Raw genomic sequence first — 20,265 nt, 5'->3', positions numbered from 1 at the left:
GGAAGAATGAGCAAAGTGAACGTATGGAAGCTCCAGCTGCATCTGTCTCTCATAGTTGTCTCACTATGCTGCATCATCCAAAAGCTTAAAGGTAGCTTCAGGCAACTTTATAACATTGCAACTAAATTAGGTGGCAGCATGAAAAAATTCAGAGGTATGATAACATATAAAGAATCATACCTGTACTGCTACATTCTGCTTCCCTGTTTCTTGACTCTTGTCCATGCCACATTTCTTAATCTCATTCTTCCTTTTGTTGTTGATGTCCTTCTTTCCATCATTTTTATTGGCTGTTATTCCTTTGTTATAATCTCTTCTTTCCCTTCCTATTTCCTTGGTCAGATAGTTTCGGCCTTGCTCTCTGTTTATTTCTCGTGGTTTAATGTTTTCTTTGAATGTCACCATTGGCTTATCTCCTGTATCAGAGCTGCTGCTCAGGTTTCGACTTGTAGATAGCACGGACTTAAGTCCTGGGCTCCCATCTACAAACTGTGGCTCTGATGCTTCCTGCAGGACATGACTCTGTTTGGATTCATTATGTTCCTCCAGTAACAGTTCTGGGATCTCCGTCAAAAACATGAGTTTGCCAACCTCATTTTCACATTGGATCAACCTTTAACAAAAAAATAAAAACAATTAATTGTATGTTACCGATAAATTTTCAAGGATAATCAAAGTCCCAAACCTTGAGTGGGGAAAAATACACTGGTTTCTTTTTTTTTATTTTAAGCCCACAAAATTGAAAGCAAAGTAAAAATAGACATCGAAGGGATCAAAGGGAAAGCAACCTTTACTTATGCCAATTGAGAATGGGTAATCTTGATGAAGTTTTAAAGCAGTCAGGGATTATCATCTGATCTCCTCTGACATTTTAATAGATAAAGGCTTTTTGAGATATATTTCCGTAGCTTCTTTGGCTGGGTGGTAGCATTTGCGCTAAAAACTCACCATGCTTTTTTCAAACCAGCAGCTGAAGTTCAATATAACTAAGAAAATCGCACAACACTATCATAGCTCAGTTGACTGAAACATGCTGCACAATGCTATTGCTTATATTGCAGGCCATTACAACAGACAATAAAGCCCCCTTTGCCACAGTATTGCACTAAGAATGAACACCACCATCATTCTTTAAGTTAATTTGACTAAAACCTGGGGTTAATGTTTAAGAATTTGATTACAGAAATAATGAGTACTAAAATGTAAGTAATAATCTTGCATTTACTAAAGCAATTGTTTTTCATTCTCCCTCTGCAAGGACTTCATTCCCCCCTCCCGCCAACTCCAGTAGATTAATCTAGGTAGGGAATGACTACCTGCAGCTTTTGATACCCAAGATCTCCAATCTAATTTAAAAAGGCCTATGCAAGTGATCAGCTCAGATCTCTAGAAAAATCTCTCTTTCTGCTGTTTTGGAAGAAAAAGAGCTTCAGAAAGTAAAAGGAAGAAAGGGGACAGAGAATGGGAGTCCTACGTATTCCTAGCTCTAGCCCCATGCATTGCATGCAACACAACTTTTACATGCTGAGGTAACTGAAACACTGCAGGAAAACATTTTTGATATACAGATATCAGGAGTAAACCCCACTACATTAATTCATATGCTTTGGGTGCAAGAGATTCCAATTCAGTCTGCAGCAGCTCCTGCTTAAAGCTGTGAAGCGGTCGGGCTGGGAGCCTGAGTTATTACAAAACTGCAATCAAACTAGGTCAGTGATCAGATTTACCAAAAGACAACTAATTTCTTTCAATCTGTTTAGCCAGTCTACTATTAGGGCTAGGCCGTGTTTCAAATTCAAAGTCAAAAAGATGCTTTGATGTATAGGAGATGCAAATGTGATGCCTGTCTGCAACTTCTTAAAGCAGCTGGCTCCTTTTTCTAGGGTTGCAGGTGAAGCATTTATTTGCTCCATCCCCCACCTACCCTGCCCCCCATACACTGAAACACTTTTATACCACGAATCTGAAGAGGCGTGTTGCCCTGAAAATTATGTTGCTTCCGGTATTCTGCACTTAACCTCCATTTGTTATGCAATTGTTCAAAGTAACAACAGTGCTGAAAAAATGGAGTTGCAACCAGTTCTCAACTTACAACTGTGGTTTTCTGCTTCTTTTTAAAAAAGTGTGCTTGTCCAAGCAAAAGGCTGGATGCTTCTTTTAAAGTTATACAGACTTCCTCTGCAAAGCTCAATTCACTGGGCTTCTACACTCACACACCAATTTATTCTGATGAATCCTGGAAGGATTAGATTATAATAAGAAAGAAAGTTGTCTGCTCATGTTTACCCAGCCAGCTTCATGTCTGAAGAAGGATGTTAAATCTGGGTTTCTCCCCAATGAACTACAATATGTCATTCTTAAAGCAGTTATGCATAGGATTTTAAATCTCATAGTTCTCAAATTGTGCTGGAAAGGAATTCTGGTGTGGCCAGAAGGTGTAACATGAACGTTTGGCTTAGTCAGCAGGGTAGCAGCACATATCCACCTTCCCACAGTACTTTCCTGTGTGGCCAGGATAATGTGCCCAGTAAAAAAGAGGGAGGCTAAAATGACAGTAAAGGTTAGTTGGGGCTCCAGGCAGGTGGCAGGAAGCACGGGCAGGCAAGCAAGTGCTGCAAGTGGGAACTAGGGTATGCAGGTGGGAAAATGTGTGCTTTGCTGGATGCCGTTGTCAGTGGGGATGAGCCTTCAAACTATGGATTGTCTCTCGGTGATCCTTCTTTGTTGATCCTTCTGTTCCAGCCAGAAGGGGCATGCAGTCAGGCGCAGCACGAAGGACTATCCTAGCTGGCAGTGGTGCATGGTGGACAGAAGTGGCAGTGGGTAGCAGGTGGCCAAAAGGGCAGAAATGAGAGGGAGATAGGAAGATTGGGGGGGGGAACTAAAATAGTTCCCTATTTTAGAAGGACCAAGGCTCAGGAATGGGAGGGACAGTGCCAGGAAGAGCTTGGATCAGGTTGGGTCCTTATGTAATGCCCAAGCAGGATTCATAGCCAAAGGAACTGTCAAAACTACTGTGGGGCAGTTATGAGACATTGCTTTGATTAGGAATGAAATTGTTGGTCATTATTATGGGAATTAGGGATTTTAATTAAATGAGGACTACCCGTTATATCAAACTAAAATATGGCTTTAAATTCCTAAACAAGCTCTCTAAGCCTTGAAAAAAAAACCATACTTATTATGCACATTTTAAGTATCTACCATTCCCCTATTACTGCCTTGTGTAAATGAAATTATTAGTGTCCACAATAATACCTTTGTTACAAGTTTTAACACCTGTCATTAGAAACATGAAACAGCAATATTGAGTGGCAAAGAGAGCCATCATGGGTGAAGGTATAGGATGATACTAGCAGCTATACAGATACCTTGGCTGATTGTCAGCGATCCATTTTCCTGTGAAGATCAGGCGTTGTTGCCTTATACGGTAATGTTGTCCTTCTTTGTCTCCAGTAATTCCCTGATGGCCTTTAGAGAAATCCAAGTTCCTGATTGTTGACAAAAATAAAAATGGGACGTTCGTATTATGAATCAGGAACAAGAGGGGTACAAGCAGGTCTAACATGTAATGGTCTGATTAGTTATCTAAAGTTTCCCTTTAAGTGAGAAAGTAATTACACAGAATTTGTAAGTGACAGGGAAAGAGTCCTATTTTAAGGAAGTTTTACTATTCTGTTTCAGATAAATACTTGCACAATGTTTATATATTTTGTATCAAGCTTTATCATCCTTGCTGCAATTGTTCTTCAAGTAATTTTCCACCTTAACACTCAAATATAAAAGCCAATAGTAGCAGAATCAATTTCAGAGTAGAAAAGTACTGTGCATATGTTTACAGGCTCCGATCTGCCAAGTCCCCCCCACCGCCGGATTTACCCAGGGAAATTAATTTGTAACAGTAACAGTTATCTTGTATAGTATTATACCAAAAGATCTATCAGGTTAAAAAGCAGAAATCCTATTTAGTGAAAAGGAAGAATAGATTATCCATTTTTTTTCCTTACACCACTTTTCCTAAAGGCTTCCAAAGAGATTAAACTTTAAATACACAAAAATTAAACTGAAATTTAACGAATTTTAATCCCAATGGTTCTTTAACAATGTATTACAGAAAATAAGGAAAATATACAGAATTTTGTAGTGTGCCAATAATTACAAAGAGCTTAGAAAATAATGGATATTAACACTATTTGAATAGCACTGGTGAGTATCATCTATCTATAATAATTACTCACCTAAATGAGGGTCTCAGAGCTAAGAATCCCTGCAGCTCAAACTCTTCTGGAAGAGGGGTGGCTAGTGAATGAAACAAAGGAATATGTACATCTGTATTCAAGTCTACTTCTCCGTAGTAAGCAAGGCTCTGATCCAATAAATATCAAGTGCTTTTTAAGTTACAGGTAGTCCTCAGTTTATATTGATATATTCAGCAACCATTTGAAGTTACAGCAGTACTGAATGGACTTACGACTTGTCCCTGAAGTTACAGCCATTTCAGTGCTCTCATGATCACAATTCAGGCACTTGGCAGTCTGCCTACACTTACGACTGTAGGGATGTTTCAACTCACTCTCTATTTATTTTCCCCTTATATATGCCTTTTATACACCCTGTATCTGTGGGTCCTGTGGCCTTAGATGACTGCCATCTTCTTGCTCCCGGTGCTGACCAAACATGCCTAGCATGGCCCTTGTGAGACAGATGATGGCTACGTAAAACGTCCCCCTACCCTGATTGCACACAGAAGATTCATCGAAACATCTGGGCAAGATGGCCTCAGGAAGTCAGCAGTGGGAGCTAGATGGCAGTGAAGGTCAACTGGGATGGCTGACCATGTTGAGGGAAACCTAGATCTAGGGAGTGCAGGGCAGTGAATGTGGCTGGGCTGAGGCAGATGGAGCTTCAAGGGATTACTAAGGCTTTACCCTACACTGCTGGCTTTGCACCATGCAACTGGGCTGTGGCTTCACGCCGTGCTACTCAACTGTGATGCCATGCTTTTAGGGAGCTTCCCAGGACAGTTGTGGCTTTGTGTGCACACTCAGGGTGCACATTATGCTGATGGGACTTCCTGGGGATTTTTCCTGTGGCTCAAGGGGCTTCTGACAGGTCAAGCAGTCCCATAGCCGTGTAGGGTTGCTTACTACCTCACCAGCCAGGGTGTAGCACTGGCAAAAGAGCAGAGATTTGGTGGGGGAGGGTTTATAGGAAGGAAAGGGTAATTGAAGAGGAAGCAGAGTCTCTTACTGGGCTGTGAGGAACCAAGCCTGGAATGGCATACCTTAGGGCAGGCCCTTGGCTAACAACTGGTGGAATTTGTTTAATGACAATGGGGAGTTCCCTTACTAACTGAAGCAGTCATATCACCTTGACCTTTACAACCAAATAACTTAGCACTAGATATTCCTATCCCAGTTGTGGTCGTAAAGTAGTCCTTAATTTACAACTACAATTGGAATCGGAGATCCAGTCATAATTGGGTGTGGTTGTAAGTCAAGGAACCCATATGACAGGGCCCATTTTTAAAAAACATTTTTTGCAGCAATCATTAAATGAATCACTATAGCTGTTAAAGAAAATCACAAAATTGTTAAACAAAACCATTCTTCCAAATGCAAATTACAATCATGTGCCTGCAGGAGGTCGTAAAGATGAGCCAGTTGCCAAGAGCTGAACGGACATTATACGGTGCCTGTATAGCACCTGTCCCAAGGCCATTTTAATTTTAAATGGTATAAAATGGTAATAAATCGAGAACCACTTGTAGTTAGAATGTATTAAAATTTTAATCCAAAAGACAACAGATGCAATTCTTCCTGAAAGCAAAATAAGAAAATTCATAATTAATATTGCACAGAATATTCTCCAGCTTCAGTAACCATTCTGGGAAATTCTGTATTTGTCACATCTCTGAATATTCCTATTATCATTTATTTTTCATCTGCAGATTTTGACCTTTTTTGGGTCTTATTTGGACCCCTTCTTGTGGGCTTATTTCTCTGCACTTACCAACTATTTGACTGATTGTTGTAATGCATATGATAGTATTGAAGGACAAATATAAAACTGTAAACTAACTGTACCATTAATGATACCAAAGAGCAGCTTGGGCAAATAAAATGATGGAGGCTGAGGGCATAGAATAGAATCTACATGGGTACTTAAAAGGTACTTCTCAGAATCAGTGAAGTCAATGTGAGCTAAACAGTTTTGATTCAACTTAAATTTTTACACCAGTTAATCAGTGTCTTCCTACTACAATGTTCTTGACTTAACTCTGCTCTTATCTTCCTTGAACTATGCCAAAAGGGAGTGTTCTTACCATTAGGGCAGGAGAGGTCTTCTTCATGAGGCTGAAAACTGTTTAGAAGAGAAATCAGCCAAGGCCAAACACTGCAAATCAAGAAGAATTTTACTTACATAACACACTGCACACTCACTATTGCCTCTTCCATTGCATACTTTGTCCTTACTGCATCAAATGCCCCATTTCTTATTAGGTGTCTTCTGACATAATCTATAAAAATTATTTCTATCTGATCCTTTTCTGAAAATTCCAGTAACTATCTTGCTGTATGCCAGAACAATTTTCAACTGGTATGTCTACAGTATCATTTAAATAACACAGTCACACATTATCCCATTGGTTCAAACACACAGGCATTGCTTAATGTCACCGTAAAACAATGCCTTATAATTGTATTTTATTTTAATCCTGAAGTAGCTACTTGGTTTTTCCTCTATACAACCAAACGGATGAAGGATTGGAGGATGCCTATGTATCCCTTTTAGGGAAATTTTTTAGTTGATTCTTTCTGTAGACTCTTTTAAGTCAGTTTCTAAGGAATACTGACAGAAGGTCTGACTTTTTCACTACTGGGCACAATCATTCAGACCTAGAAAGCTCAGATCCACAGCTCTTGACTTCATGTTTAACCCAAAGCCTTCTCACAAATATTTGGTCCATCTTTGTGGGAAAGGAGTGATGTTGTATATTTATGATCCAGAGGGGCTTTTACCTTTCACATCATTTTTTCCATTAGCTTTAACTAACCTAACATGGCTAGGCTAGTCTTACATGGCTTTAGCTCCCATTTTCTCTCTTGCTTGGATTCAACCAGCCTTGTGCATTTTTTTCAAATGTGGATGCTGAGAGTCCCCATGTTACATGAAGAGAATGGAACAAAAAGGTAAAACTTCTTGGTGGCTGCCCCATTTTGAAGAAGAATATGCCCTAAAGTATACAGAGTCCCCAGCCCTTTAGTTTCTGGAAGGCTATGAAGGCCATTTTATTCCAGCAAATGTTTGATAGATAAGGACGATGCTGGGCCACCATTTTGACAGATTTTGTTGTTGGCTAGATATTTGTTTTAAGTAGATTTGTAATTGTTTACACAGGATTTTCTTTTAAAATATGTGGTTTTATGTCAGATGTACCTTGAAAGTGGAGACTGCATAAACTTATTTATACATAAAAATAAATAATTCAAAAACTATGTGTATGTCTAGATTTTTAATGGCAAAGGATTCTTCCAGGCTTAATAAAAAGTGGCTATTTTTAAAAGTCACACAATAGTTTATTTCTGACTTATGCCATAACTGTCAAACTTATTTCATTTTCCTCTTTAAGTCTGCCCAGTAAAAAGAAAAAAATAATAGGGTAATTTGTTACATGACAGGAGAATTTTAAAAAAATACTCTAATGTCTTTATTTTACCATTTACAATCAGACATGCACTGTTAACACACACTGTTGATATCCTTCTTCGATTCCAGATTTTCTGGATTTCCAGACTATATATTTGCTTTACATTTCCTCTATTGAAAAACAATTTGAACAACTATTGAGTGGAAAATTATAATATAATATAATATAATATAATATAATATAATATAATATAATATAATATAATATAATATAATATAATATAATATAATATAATATAATAATATAATATAATATAATATAATATAATATAATATAATACAATACAATACAATACAATACAATACAATACAATACAATACAATACAATACAATATAACGTAACATAACAAGAACTCATATTAAGCAACCAGTTTCTAATTTAAAAACCTTACTTATTCAAGCTATAAGATCCAAATATCAGGGAGTTCAAAAGCAGAGCAGTGCAACTGAGTGACTGGTGTTACTTAAGTTACTTACTCAGTTAGTGAACACAAGGAATGCCTTACGCAAATCTTTGCCTCTAGTTTTATTCAGCTGTTGTAAAAACAAAACCTTATGCATTTGAAGGTAACACTGAAGTGGAAACACTGTCAAAAACCTAAAAAGGCCCTTGTGTGCAATTTGGAGTAGGGGAAATGCTACTTTTCTGAAATTGAAAAGAAATACCACTGCTTCTAGTCTCAAGCAGACTCCCACAGAGTTGACAGCAATTACTGCCAACTTGCATAAGTAGATAGCAAAGAATTTTAAAATAGAAAGATTTTCTGACTCCTCTGGAAGGTAATTGAATTTTTATATCAAAAGATACCTGTTTACAAATTACACCTAAATTAGTATTGAAAGCAATTTCAGTATCAAGAGGTTTGGGTACAGGAATTTCCTTCGGTATACAGGAAAGCGATGAAGGAGATTATGTATAGGAGATCAAGGAACTATTCTTGACCTTAAAATTAAAATAACTTTTCTTTCTTCAACAAGGGAATTCATTCTTGTTTTACCTGAGGATAATGCAGCCATCTACAGTGGCACTTAAACATTTGTAAACTCATTGGAATTTTAACTATTTTTGCATAAATATGAGCTAAAACGAGATCAGTTCTCCACACAGTTCAAACTAGAGAACCCAAATGAACGAGAGTCAAAAACGCTTTTTATAGTATGTTAATATAATATGATATATGATACGATACGATATGATATGATATAATAGAATAGAATATCCCAGTACTTTAAATATAGTGTCTGAAGTGGTATAAACAGCCAACCCATGCTTGAAAAGCAGTGACATCCGTCTAATATCTCTCTATTTCAGTTTGAAGCTATTTTGCTCCACAAATTCAGTTCTCTGAATTTAGCATTGACAGACTAAATACTTAGAAAGTATATATATTCAAAGGAAAGGGAAGGTTACTTTAGAAATAATTATAGCTTCCAGGTATCCACATTATAATTGTTGAGTCATGTATTAGGAAACATTCACTGAATAATCAAAGCATGGAATTTGTGTTGTATGTAGATCTCAAACTTAACTCCACTGCAAAATGCCACTTAGAGGGATGCATCATCTTCAGCTCAAGGTTTAGAATTAACTATGACTGAGTACTATCATCTGATCTTTATTAATTTGCTATCTATTTCAGTATCTGGCAATAGGTAATGAGGAACAGCTAGCCTAGATATCTGAGAGGCTATATAATTGAAATCTAGCTATGATGACATTATTACCACACAAATAAAGGCATACTTAAGACTGAAACATGCTTTAAAGATAAGCTATGGATATAACTGATTTCACAAGTGGAAATAGCAGATAGCATAACTATCCACAATTTTTTAAATGATGGAACTCTAACTATGGAGTTTGTTCTCTGGGAAAATGCAGTTAGCTCAAATGACAGAAGAGTTTAGATTTCAAGTAAAAACATTTATTCATCACTATCAACCTCATCAAACGGAACCTGACTGTCGACTTATCATTTGAAATTTTGAGCGTTATATGCGTTTTAACTTTATGGTTGGATGTAACAGTATTATATTTATGTTTGTCATGCCTGCCCTGAAACCCTTTGCCAGTAAAAATGGCACATTAATATTGATGAAGGAAGGTCTTCCATACTGTTATATGATTTATATAAACTATCATTATAATCAAGTAGAGGGAAGACCATGTTACCAACTCATTGGTGCCTCTCTCCCTGTATATATTTGTCCTAATGCACATACTGGAGCTAGTTTAATAGGTATAAACCATGTTCTTTCTCAAAGAACCATGTTCTTTGCCTGAGATTGTAAATAGGGCATTCACAAGATGTATCCTGTTTCCTGGTGCCATTCCCTCTAGACATGTTAATAGATATGGGATTGCTAAGTGCCCAAATAGAAGACTGCTAGGAAATTCCAGTTACAAAACTTGGAATCCTATTAACATGGAGAATTGGGATATACATGAAAGAAAATAAACTTTTGCGTAAAAGTGACAAAATATTTCATTCATTAAGCATTTGTGACTGAGAATTAAGTGAATTTAGTTTGAAGCTATTCATTCTCCAATCTTGGATCAAATCAAGGAATTACTAGTAGGATTTTCAGAAAGTTAGCAATTTCTTCCTTTTCAAATTATGATCAAAGTTAGAGAAGAAACAAGTGGCTACTGAAGATGGAGTGCAAATAGCAGAAGGCATTTTATTTACTTGATTGACTATCACTAGAGAATTCATAATAAAAACAAGATTAAGTCTATGGATTTTCAGTTCAAAGTCATTGTAGGAAAGAAAAAAAAGAAAAGATGTTTAAATTGATTGCTTTATTTAAAGAAAAGAATATATTCTAATTTTGTTCCTGTTTGGAAATCACTTCTGAATGTTGTGCTTGTGATGGGAAAAAATGAAATTTAATTTTGTTTTGCTGATTTGTTGTCATAGAAATGGGTATGTTACAATACCTGTTGCTACTGTGTAAACGTAAAAAAATTGAGTCTGTAATGTTCTTACCTTCTACTGTGCTAAAAAGGGTTGGAAGTCAATGCTATTTTTTATTTTCCCCCTTCAACTCCACACTTTTTCTTTATCCCTTTTGCCTCCTCTAATTTCCCATTATTTTTATTTTCCTTTGTATTTTATATTCTGATCAACTAATAAAAATTTGAACTGCAACCAAATTCATTATATTTATATCAGGAGAAATTTAGATTATTCATTACAAATTTACTTCATTGAATGGAAAAATACAGGCAGACAAGACTTACTATTGCCTTTCATCAACCACAGTCTCCTGAAAAACACTGGGTCTAAGTTTCAGCCAGTCCATTGAGACTTTGAGTGCAGGAAGGGGATAAGAACCGCAAGATTCTTCTTGGTAATCATTCTGAAGTGGGCACTTGCACAAAATTCCAAGAAAAGACACTGAGAAAAACAAAAGTATAGTGTGTGTTTTTTGGTTAATTACTTTGAGCACTATACTGAAATAAAAATGATTATCAATTCAATTCAGTAATTATTATTTCTTGCTGATCATTGGTGTTAATATTTTTTTGAAATTGTGATTAATTTCAAAAGATAAAATACAAAATGCAAATTAAAAAACAGGAACAAAAAGTAACAAAAACTACAAATGAGGCATGAAAAAATTAACAACACTGGATAAAAGGAAAAAAGTGTATATAGCAGATATTCATATCTAATATTTTTTTTAATAAAACTATTAATATAAGCTCAACCTTCCATCCTTCCGAGGTGGGTAAAATGAGGACTCAAATTGTTGGGGGCAATATGCGGACTCTGTAAACTGCTTAGAGAGGGCTGTAAAGCACTATGAAGCGGTATATAAGTCTAAGTGCTATTGCTAAAAATCATGAGAAATGAGTAAAGAACAAAGTTCGTTCTTTACTCAGTCTTAAAAAATGCTAAAATTGATCATACGTTTGCAAAAGTTGAGCCAGGATCTTATCAACAGAGCAAACTGTGATATATGGTAATAGACCACAACTGAGCCCAGAATTCTAGCCATATGTCATTGGGGTTGTAAGTCAAGTCACCAAGTGACCAGACTCAATTTTATGATCATTTTATGATGGTCATTAAGCAAGTCACCATTGGTATTAAGCAAATCTCATGGTCGTAAGTCTGAATCCAGCTAATCCAAAGGGTGTCTTTTTGCTGGCAAACAGCAAAAAAAAAATATCAAAAAAAATCACCATATGCCTTCAAAGTGACCACAAGATGCTACAACCAGTTGTAAATGCGAGGTGGTTGCCAAGCGCCCAAAATGTAATAATGATAGTACAGTGCAGTAGTCGTAACTTTGAAGACAGGTCATGACTTTGAGTGCAACGTAACTTTAAACAGTCATTAAGCAATCAATTCTAAGTCAAGGACTATCTGTATTATCCCTGTTTTAGCATTTAAATTTATGCAAAATATGAAATAGTAATATGTGAATATGGTAACTGTGGCTCCACCACAGTCTCTTTCTATGCGCTAAAAAATATATAGGAGGAAATTATATAGGTTAGGATCTTATAATGTCAGGATTCTATGTGGTACAGACAGCCTATACCTTAAAACAGATTCCCAAGTGCAGATATTCCCCTTCCAACATGCCAAAAGAAATATGTGATATAACAGGAAAGCAGGGAGTAAATCAACAATTAAATGGAAAGAAGGACTCGTAAATGTAGAAAACTTAATTAATTTATTCACAATCTATAAGAACTCAATTGAGTCACAATTTCTCCTCTAGAAGCAGTAACTATGACATCTAGCTATATGATCACACCACGATAATGCAATTAAAGAACAGCATTAGCATCACAAGCAACTGTTTCTTCTCACTGCACAATCAGCCTGTGCAATGGTGAACCCACTCCAGCCTTAGAATCTCATTCCAGGATCCAAGACACTTGGTTAAAAAGCAATCTAGCAAATAGCTGTGCAAAAATACTCTGTCAACTTGTATAACTTACTGAAGAGTGCCAGTAATTGTGTCCAGCATAGCTGTTCATCCTGACTGTAACTATGCTGTTCAGTCTCATTGCTAAAATCCCGTAAATGGTGTAACTGAAACAGGTTGATGACAGTAATATGGACAAGCTGTTGAGAATTGAAGGTTTTTTGGAACAGCAACCTCTGCAATAACAAAAAACACATAATCCAACCTTTCAAAAATATATTATGTCAAACTGTTCAATCTGACTGGCAGCTATTACAGAGCATCTAATATACTGCTATAGACCATTTAACACTCAATTACCTCCAGCATAGCAATGTATATAGAACCATGTGAAACTGTGCATATACAAATCGCTATTGTCTCAGATTTAGTTTAGTCCCCTTCATGGTCTTTAATTCTTTTAATTCTTTATTTTATCGCTGAATGACAATTCACATATGTAGATGAAAGTGCTATCGCTGGAGAGACCAGTGCATTAATGCCTTCTGTCTATCAATTGCTGCGCTGTGTATCATAGTGATACACAGAATAGTGATACACTAATATGAATACACAAAGAGAGTACTACACACATCTAAGCAGTCTAGGTAGAGAATCAAATGACAGACTCAACCAACTTTTCAACAAAAATTCTTTGCAAAAACAATTCTGTCTATCTGTCCCTCCCCACCCCCATTGATCTATATACATTTAATCTCTTCTTCCAAATTAAGATCACCATGCTATTAGCCTGTTGCTTGAAGTGTAAAGAATAGAAAACACAAAGCAGCAAAATGAATTGCAACTATGCTTTTTAAGACCCAGGATTTCAAGTAAGAGAAACAATTATTTTAATGCCAGATATGTAAGGATGCAAGTATTACAGCACATTTTTATTGTGGCATCTTGCAAGAAAAGGATCTTTTTGTAAGATGCATGATCTCATAATAGTTGTCTTCTTTCTTAAGCAAATAAAGAACAGAAAAGCAGCATTCCTACTAAAGGTAGTCCTCAACTTACGATCACAATTGAACCCAGAATTTATGTTGCTAAGTGAGAAATTTGTTAAGTGAGTTTTGCCCCATATTAACTTTTCTTGCCACATTTGTTATCACTGCAGTTAAATCACTGCAGTTGTTAAATTAGTAACATGGTTGTTAAGTGAATCTAGCTTCCCCACTGACTTTGCTTGTCAGAAGGTTGCAAAAGATAATCACTGCCACCATCACAAATATGAACCAGTGGTCAAGCATCCAAATGTAAATCACATGACCATGGGGTTGCTCCAATGGTCATAAGCGTGAAAAATGGTGATAAGTCACTTTTTTCAGTGCCACTGTAACTTCAAATGGTCACCAAATGAACTGTTGTAAGTCGAGGACTACCTGTACATGTTTAAACGGATTAGAAGAAGCTTCCAAGGATTGTTGCATCCATAAATCAATTAAATCAATTTTATATAGATGTTAGTTCAGCAGGAAAAGCTGGGAGTATTCCATAAACTAACCTTGAATTGCTCTTCTAATTTCTCACGAAGAGGATTCAATTTCTCCAAATTCTTACTCAGATATACATGGCCATGGAATTTTATAAATGCCTTAATGAAATCAGATATTCCCCACTGAATTTTCACCTCATCACGACTGCAATTATAAGACAAAAATTGTATTTCAGTCTTGGAAGCACACATATTAAACTTTTATATTATACATGCACTTTGTAAATAATTTACTACATAAATACATATTTATTACTGGACCTTATTTAAGGGAATTATTATGGGTTGATCTGGAGAAATAATATTTAGTAAGTGAGTCAGAAGCTAGACAGAATTGCTTTGGAAACCCATATCGTTCACTAAAAAGCAATTAATCAAAACAAACCAAAGACCCATGTTAATAATAGAAGCTTAAGACTGCACTCGTGTACAGTTTTGATATAGCCAGCTGTTAGGAAAATCAACTTATCCATTCAGCCACTAATTCAAGGACTGCTCCATCTCATAAATAAAATTATAATCTCATTTATATGCAGTATTTACAATTAGGAATTCATTTACAATCAGACCAATACTGGATAAAAAGTTATGGGAAAGGAAATTATTTGCTTGCAACTTTTTTGAGAACATAGTGATGCTGCAGTTTGGACAAACAATCTATAATGTGACTCTAGACACACTTTAAACCTTATACATGGTTAATACTTTGCACACATGAACTTATGATCCCCAGATGTTACTGAACTAAAATAATATTTGTACAGAGACGTCCAATGATACATCAATAATTTCCTTTCTGAAATACATCCAATCAGCCTTACCTTTCCAGTGCTTTAGAAAGTGCTTTTTGTAGGTTAGTAGAAGCAGCTGGGAAAGGGAATTTCACAGCAATGCTTCTGCAATAGTAGAAAATTGTGGTCAGGTGATCTCCTTTGGAGGATGCTAAAATAGCCAGCTGATTATAAGGCTGACCTACATGGGATAAATAAAAGATTTGTTACTGAGTTCCAGTTTTGTTTTATAAACACAATCCAAGGTCCTTGTTATATTCCAAATCAGGGGTCCAAATCCTCAGTCCGTGGACCGCTATCGATAGGTGCCTGATGAGAACGTGAAGAACTTTCTGAATTAAATGCTGAAAAATATGAATGACTTCAATTTACAGCAAAATAATTCATTTACATAATTCCTTTTATAAGTCAAAAAGTATCGTATTTTTCAGACTATAAGATGCTCCAGATATAAGACGCACCTAGCTTTTCAGGAGGAAAACAAGAAAAAAAAACTTGCCTCTGCCTCCCAGCAATTTGCCTCCTTGCAGCAAACATTAAACAGCCTGGTCAGTTTCAGCACAGCCTGATTTAGCACGAGCAGCTGATTGGTGGTTGGATCAGCCTCCGGAATACCAACGATCAGCTGTTCCACTCTGCGTGCTCCATTTTTGGCCTCCGTGTGTCCCATTTTTGGCCTCCACACATCCCATTTTTGCCTTCCGCACATCCCATTTTTGGCCAGTTCCAGGCGACAGCAATTGTCACCGCCACCACCTATTGCCACAGAACGGGACACATGGAAAACGGGATGCATGGAGGCCGAAAATGGGGCATGCAGAAGCAGCGATAGTAGCGGTGATCATCACAGCCTGGAACTGCTGATCGTTGGTATTCCGGGAGGCCGATCCAACCGCCAATCAGCTGCTCGTGCTAAATCAGGCTGTGCTGAAGCTGACCAGGCTGTTTGCTGCAAGGAAGCAAATTGCTGGGAGGCAGAGGGTGAAGGGTGGGGGCCAACAGGTGGGCGGGGCTTCAGCAACATTCACTCTATAAGATGCACAGACATTTCCACCCACTTTTGGGGGGCGAGTCCATCTTATAGTCTGAAAAATATGGTATGTACATTTAAAAAATACAAGATAGGTATGAAAAAGCTGTTCCAATCAGATATGCAATAGAAAAAAACATTTCAGTGTGATGCTTAGTAAGCATCCTGTAAGACAGTGGTCCCCAACCTTTGCAGCTTGACGGCCTGGCTGGGTGGGGGAGGGGAACTGGTCACATGAGCAGCTGGCCGGCATGCATTTGCATGTGTGCACAACTTGACTTCCAAAGTGGCGGGCCAGTGCGCACATGCATACAGCTTAATTTGTGCAAGCTGAACTGCATGAGCATGTACACATGTGCTGGCCTACCGCTCATACAAGTTGAGGTGCACATGCGGCCCATTTCCAAATAGGCTATGGCCCAGGGATTGGAGATCCCTGCTGTAAGGTTCCTTTAAAACAGGGCTACTTCTGATATAAAATCCTCAGCAATGATTAAGTTGGTCTTAGAAAGACTGCCCTGTCTTCCTTCTTTCCTCGCAATGACTGTGAAATATAAATACTTAAAAACTGGTATCCTAAATACAAATAAGCCTTATCTGCTGTAACAGAAGTTATTCAACCATGTGTATTACACTTTCAAAACTCACCATTGGAGGGGACAAGCTGAGCTGCATGCCTATAATAGGATTCAGCCTGGCTGGTCTGATTTCTGTAGCGAGCTGGGAAGAGAGGATTTTATTTTAAACAGAATACCAGTTTACATATACCCAATTTCTAAAATAACTTGTTTTGTGCATAATACATAGCAGTTCATGCAAGATTCGTGACCTTCCAAATATATGGTTTTTGAGTTTTACATAGTCAAATTGACTGTGACAAAACTGGTAAGATAAGACAAATACTGATCATGGCTAAACCTGAATTATTATTACTTTCCCCTGCTTGAGAGTAGCAAAAGGAATCTGGCTGGCTATGGTAAGGGACACAATGCTGTCTTTGGTCTGCTCTTACGCTCTTGTTCAAGTTCTTACTCTTTACCCTCATGGCATAGTTACCCTTTGACATGTCCCTCTATTAGATGCTGGAGGGAAAGTCTAAATATTTTGTTGTCTACGAGAGACTAAAAAACTAATTAGTAACCAGAGTTACAAAATTGCACAGGTGATCAAGTGCATCACTTTAAAGATTTCTACAATCAACAATCAACATGTCCTGTTTGTACTGCAATTTCACAATGCCACAATGTCATTTAAATGTGGCATCTTCAAGACACTATAGAACAGGGTTCCGCAACCTTTCGGACCTCAGGGACCATTAAATTCATAATTTTAAATCCGATAGACCATTCATATGATCTGCCTAATGACCGGCTGGGTGGGCGTGGCCAACTCAATGTCACGCCAAGGGGCGCCTCGCCAGCCTGTACTCGCCCCTCCCCTCTCAGCCACTCCTCCCCTCCCCTCCTGGGCTCCTTAGGCCCTCTATAAGAAACAGTTGTTGGAGCTAAGCGGCCACCATGAGAAAGAGTCAGTAAAACAGCTTGCTCAATTCAAATTGGATCTGGCTGAGAAGGAGGCTCTGCAGAAGCACCTCACTGAGAACTATGAGCATAGGCTTTCCAAGCAGAGAGAAGACCTGCGGGAGTGCAAGGCCAGGTGCCGGTGCCTGGAGGCTCAGCAGGCTGAGATGGTCAGCCAGTTTCAGGCCATGTTGCAGTCCCACTGGAAAAAGGCCCTCGGTTTTTTGCCACCAGCAGCACTTCCCTCCAGCCTTCGCCCAAAGCCCAGCACCAGGAGGCCAAAGCAGACCACAAGTCAGAATTTCTGCCCCCCTCCGATCTACACAAAAAGACCCCAAAGGGGGAGACTCTGTGTAGCAACACAAATGTTCATTGCAAGTATCCCACCCAGGGGCTGTAGTTTGAGCACCCCGATTTAGTGCAATATAAAAAATGCAAATAATCTTTCCGTGGACCACCAAAATGTTCTCGCGGACCACCAGTGGTCCATGGAGCACCAGTTGGTGACCAGTGCTATAGAATATGCAGTCTTGTACTGTCTTAATAAATGGATTTGTCTTTTTCAACTCCTCCTTGGAATGCTACCATTTGTATATTTTTTGCTCTCTGAAGCTAAGCTTTAAAAAGAACTTTTCCTACTTCTGATACTTACCGATGTCTCCAAGGTGGACAAGGCAGTGCTGGCATATATATGAGCAGGAGCTAGATTGTGGCTTCACTATGGCGCTGGTGTGCGTCTGTTTATTGCTGATAATTCCCAACTGAGAGGACTTCACACGGCAGGGCAAATCCACATTAAATACTGTGCACAGCTCCTGCAGTAGCTGAAATTAGAAATTATCAGTTATATCTAAATCTCAGATTCTCTACTGAAGCTTGGCTAAACATTTCTCTTTGTTTTCTCCATCATAATCACTTTGCCTTGAAGTTATTCAAGAAGATTTAATAGATAAAACAATAAATCTTTTTACCATTCTTGTTTTATTTCTTCTTAAGATTGGAGGTTTTGAGCTCATTAGTTAAAAAAAAAAACACCTCACAATATTCAGTGGTCAAAAAAATATTATAACACAGAGATGATAAAAGACTTTAGAGATCCTGAAAGAGGTAAAAGAGAGACCTATGGTATGATTTGTTTTAAAATAAATAAGTAAATCACTCTTGATTCCTGGCAACTACCTGGAATTTTCCTAGCACGGTTTTTAGACCAACCCCTGGAATTTTCTTAACAAGATTTTTAGAAGTAGTTTGCCACTGTCATTCCTCTTTGGGACAAGGGTGAGAGTGATTGGTCCAAGCTGGCTTCAGGACAAAAACTGGACCAGGATTCATGATCCCCTAGGTTTCTAACTTGGTGTCTATACCATACCAAACTAGTTTTGGTAGACAAATAGGTAAAGAGATCATTCTAGTTCAGCATTCTTTTTTCCAAAGCAGTCAAATTAACACCAAAGAAAAATCTCAAAACAAGATTGGTATCTCCTTTTTATAATTTTCTAATAATTAGTATTTCAGACATACATACTCTTATTTCAGACACATAATCTTATCTTGACATATAGCCATCATGTTTGGTTTTCATTGTTGGTTCTGTCTGTCTGTCTGTCTGTCTGTCTGTCTGTCTGTCTGTCTGTCTGTCTGTCTATCTATCTATCTATCTATCTATCTATCTATCTATCTATCTATCTATCTATCTATTTCTGGCCATTCTTATTTTAATATTTTTTAAAATTAAACTATAATGGCCTGGTTAGCATGGAACACTAAGAAGAAAAACCATTCATGGCTTACACATCACATTTTAAGAGTGGATGAGCGACAGCCTGATTCTCATACAGAAAAAGCTATCATAAAAAGATAGCAAAGAACTCTAAGACCAAGAAAAGCACAACTCAAAATCTGGTAACTTAAAACATGGGAAGACATTCAAGCTTGGAACTATGAGATTGTCATATGGCAGATTTCCTACATGCTGCTATATATATAGAACTTCTTCATAAAACTATCTAACCTTTTTGCATCTGTTTGAAAATATGAATAGAGATAAGAATTTTATAGATGAGCTTGAAACGCATAGCTGGGTTCTACACAACTCAATCAGATTACATTGTGATTTACTACATTACTTGAACCAGCCTAATGACTGCATTGTTTATGACTCTATTTACGCCTCTTGTATGAAGCTGCAAAAACATAATATGCAAAATCGGATTCCTTCAGACTAAAGAATAATGGAGTCTATTATGTGAGCTTAAGAACGTGGTTCTAAAATTTTATAACTGATATCTTATATTTTTTTAAAAAAATCAAAACTAAGTATATCTTTAATTGGCTTGCAATTCTGTCTTATTTCAGAATCCCTACAATTTTTGGTGTTTTTTGGGAAGATAATTTCATAAATATTAACACAGGTGCAAGCAAACAGGAAGAAAGAAAATATAAGAGATATATTATGAAAACTCTCTCTTCTAATTACTATTCTACAGTTTAAATACTCTAAATCAACAGTCGTTCTCCAACTAACACGTTTTCCTTAAAGTTTTTGCAAGCTACAGCTCACTTCATCAGATGCAATGGCTAGGCTGGCATAGAATGTAAATTAGAATTAGACAAAGGGGAAAGGAGGGGAAGACAGAATAGTTATCTGCAAATAGCCGTATACTTTCTAAAAGTGTTTATGATTGAATGTCGTGGAGATATCTCTTGCCTTTTCTAATGGGGAAATAAATTTGCAGTACTCAGTGTACCCTTTCTCCTAGAGTCCTCCAGGCCTGGAGTTGGTGTCTGTT

General features: G+C 37.4%; 1 protein-coding gene across 2 annotated transcripts in view; it reads right to left on the bottom strand.

Annotated features, from left to right (window-relative positions):
• Positions 1-20,265, bottom strand: part of SMG7 (SMG7 nonsense mediated mRNA decay factor) — a 62,348-nt gene that overhangs the window by 25,183 nt on the left and 16,900 nt on the right. For both annotated transcript variants that reach the window (XM_058176974.1, XM_058176975.1), the window contains exons 5-14: positions 18,129-18,300; positions 16,605-16,676; positions 14,957-15,107; positions 14,145-14,280; positions 12,672-12,834; positions 10,956-11,112; positions 6,326-6,396; positions 4,239-4,299; positions 3,372-3,491; positions 181-613 (exon numbers count right to left, since the gene is read on the bottom strand). In XM_058176974.1, the coding sequence (XP_058032957.1) occupies positions 181-613; positions 3,372-3,491; positions 4,239-4,299; positions 6,326-6,396; positions 10,956-11,112; positions 12,672-12,834; positions 14,145-14,280; positions 14,957-15,107; positions 16,605-16,676; positions 18,129-18,300 (1,536 nt within the window). The remainder of the gene's footprint in view (positions 1-180; positions 614-3,371; positions 3,492-4,238; positions 4,300-6,325; positions 6,397-10,955; positions 11,113-12,671; positions 12,835-14,144; positions 14,281-14,956; positions 15,108-16,604; positions 16,677-18,128; positions 18,301-20,265) is intronic.

This window comes from Ahaetulla prasina, chromosome 3, assembly GCF_028640845.1.
Source record: "Ahaetulla prasina isolate Xishuangbanna chromosome 3, ASM2864084v1, whole genome shotgun sequence".
NCBI classification, from domain to species: Eukaryota; Metazoa; Chordata; class Lepidosauria; order Squamata; family Colubridae; genus Ahaetulla; species Ahaetulla prasina.
The sequence above is the reverse complement of the archived record's forward strand: the minus strand, read 5'-3'. Positions and strand labels throughout refer to the sequence as shown.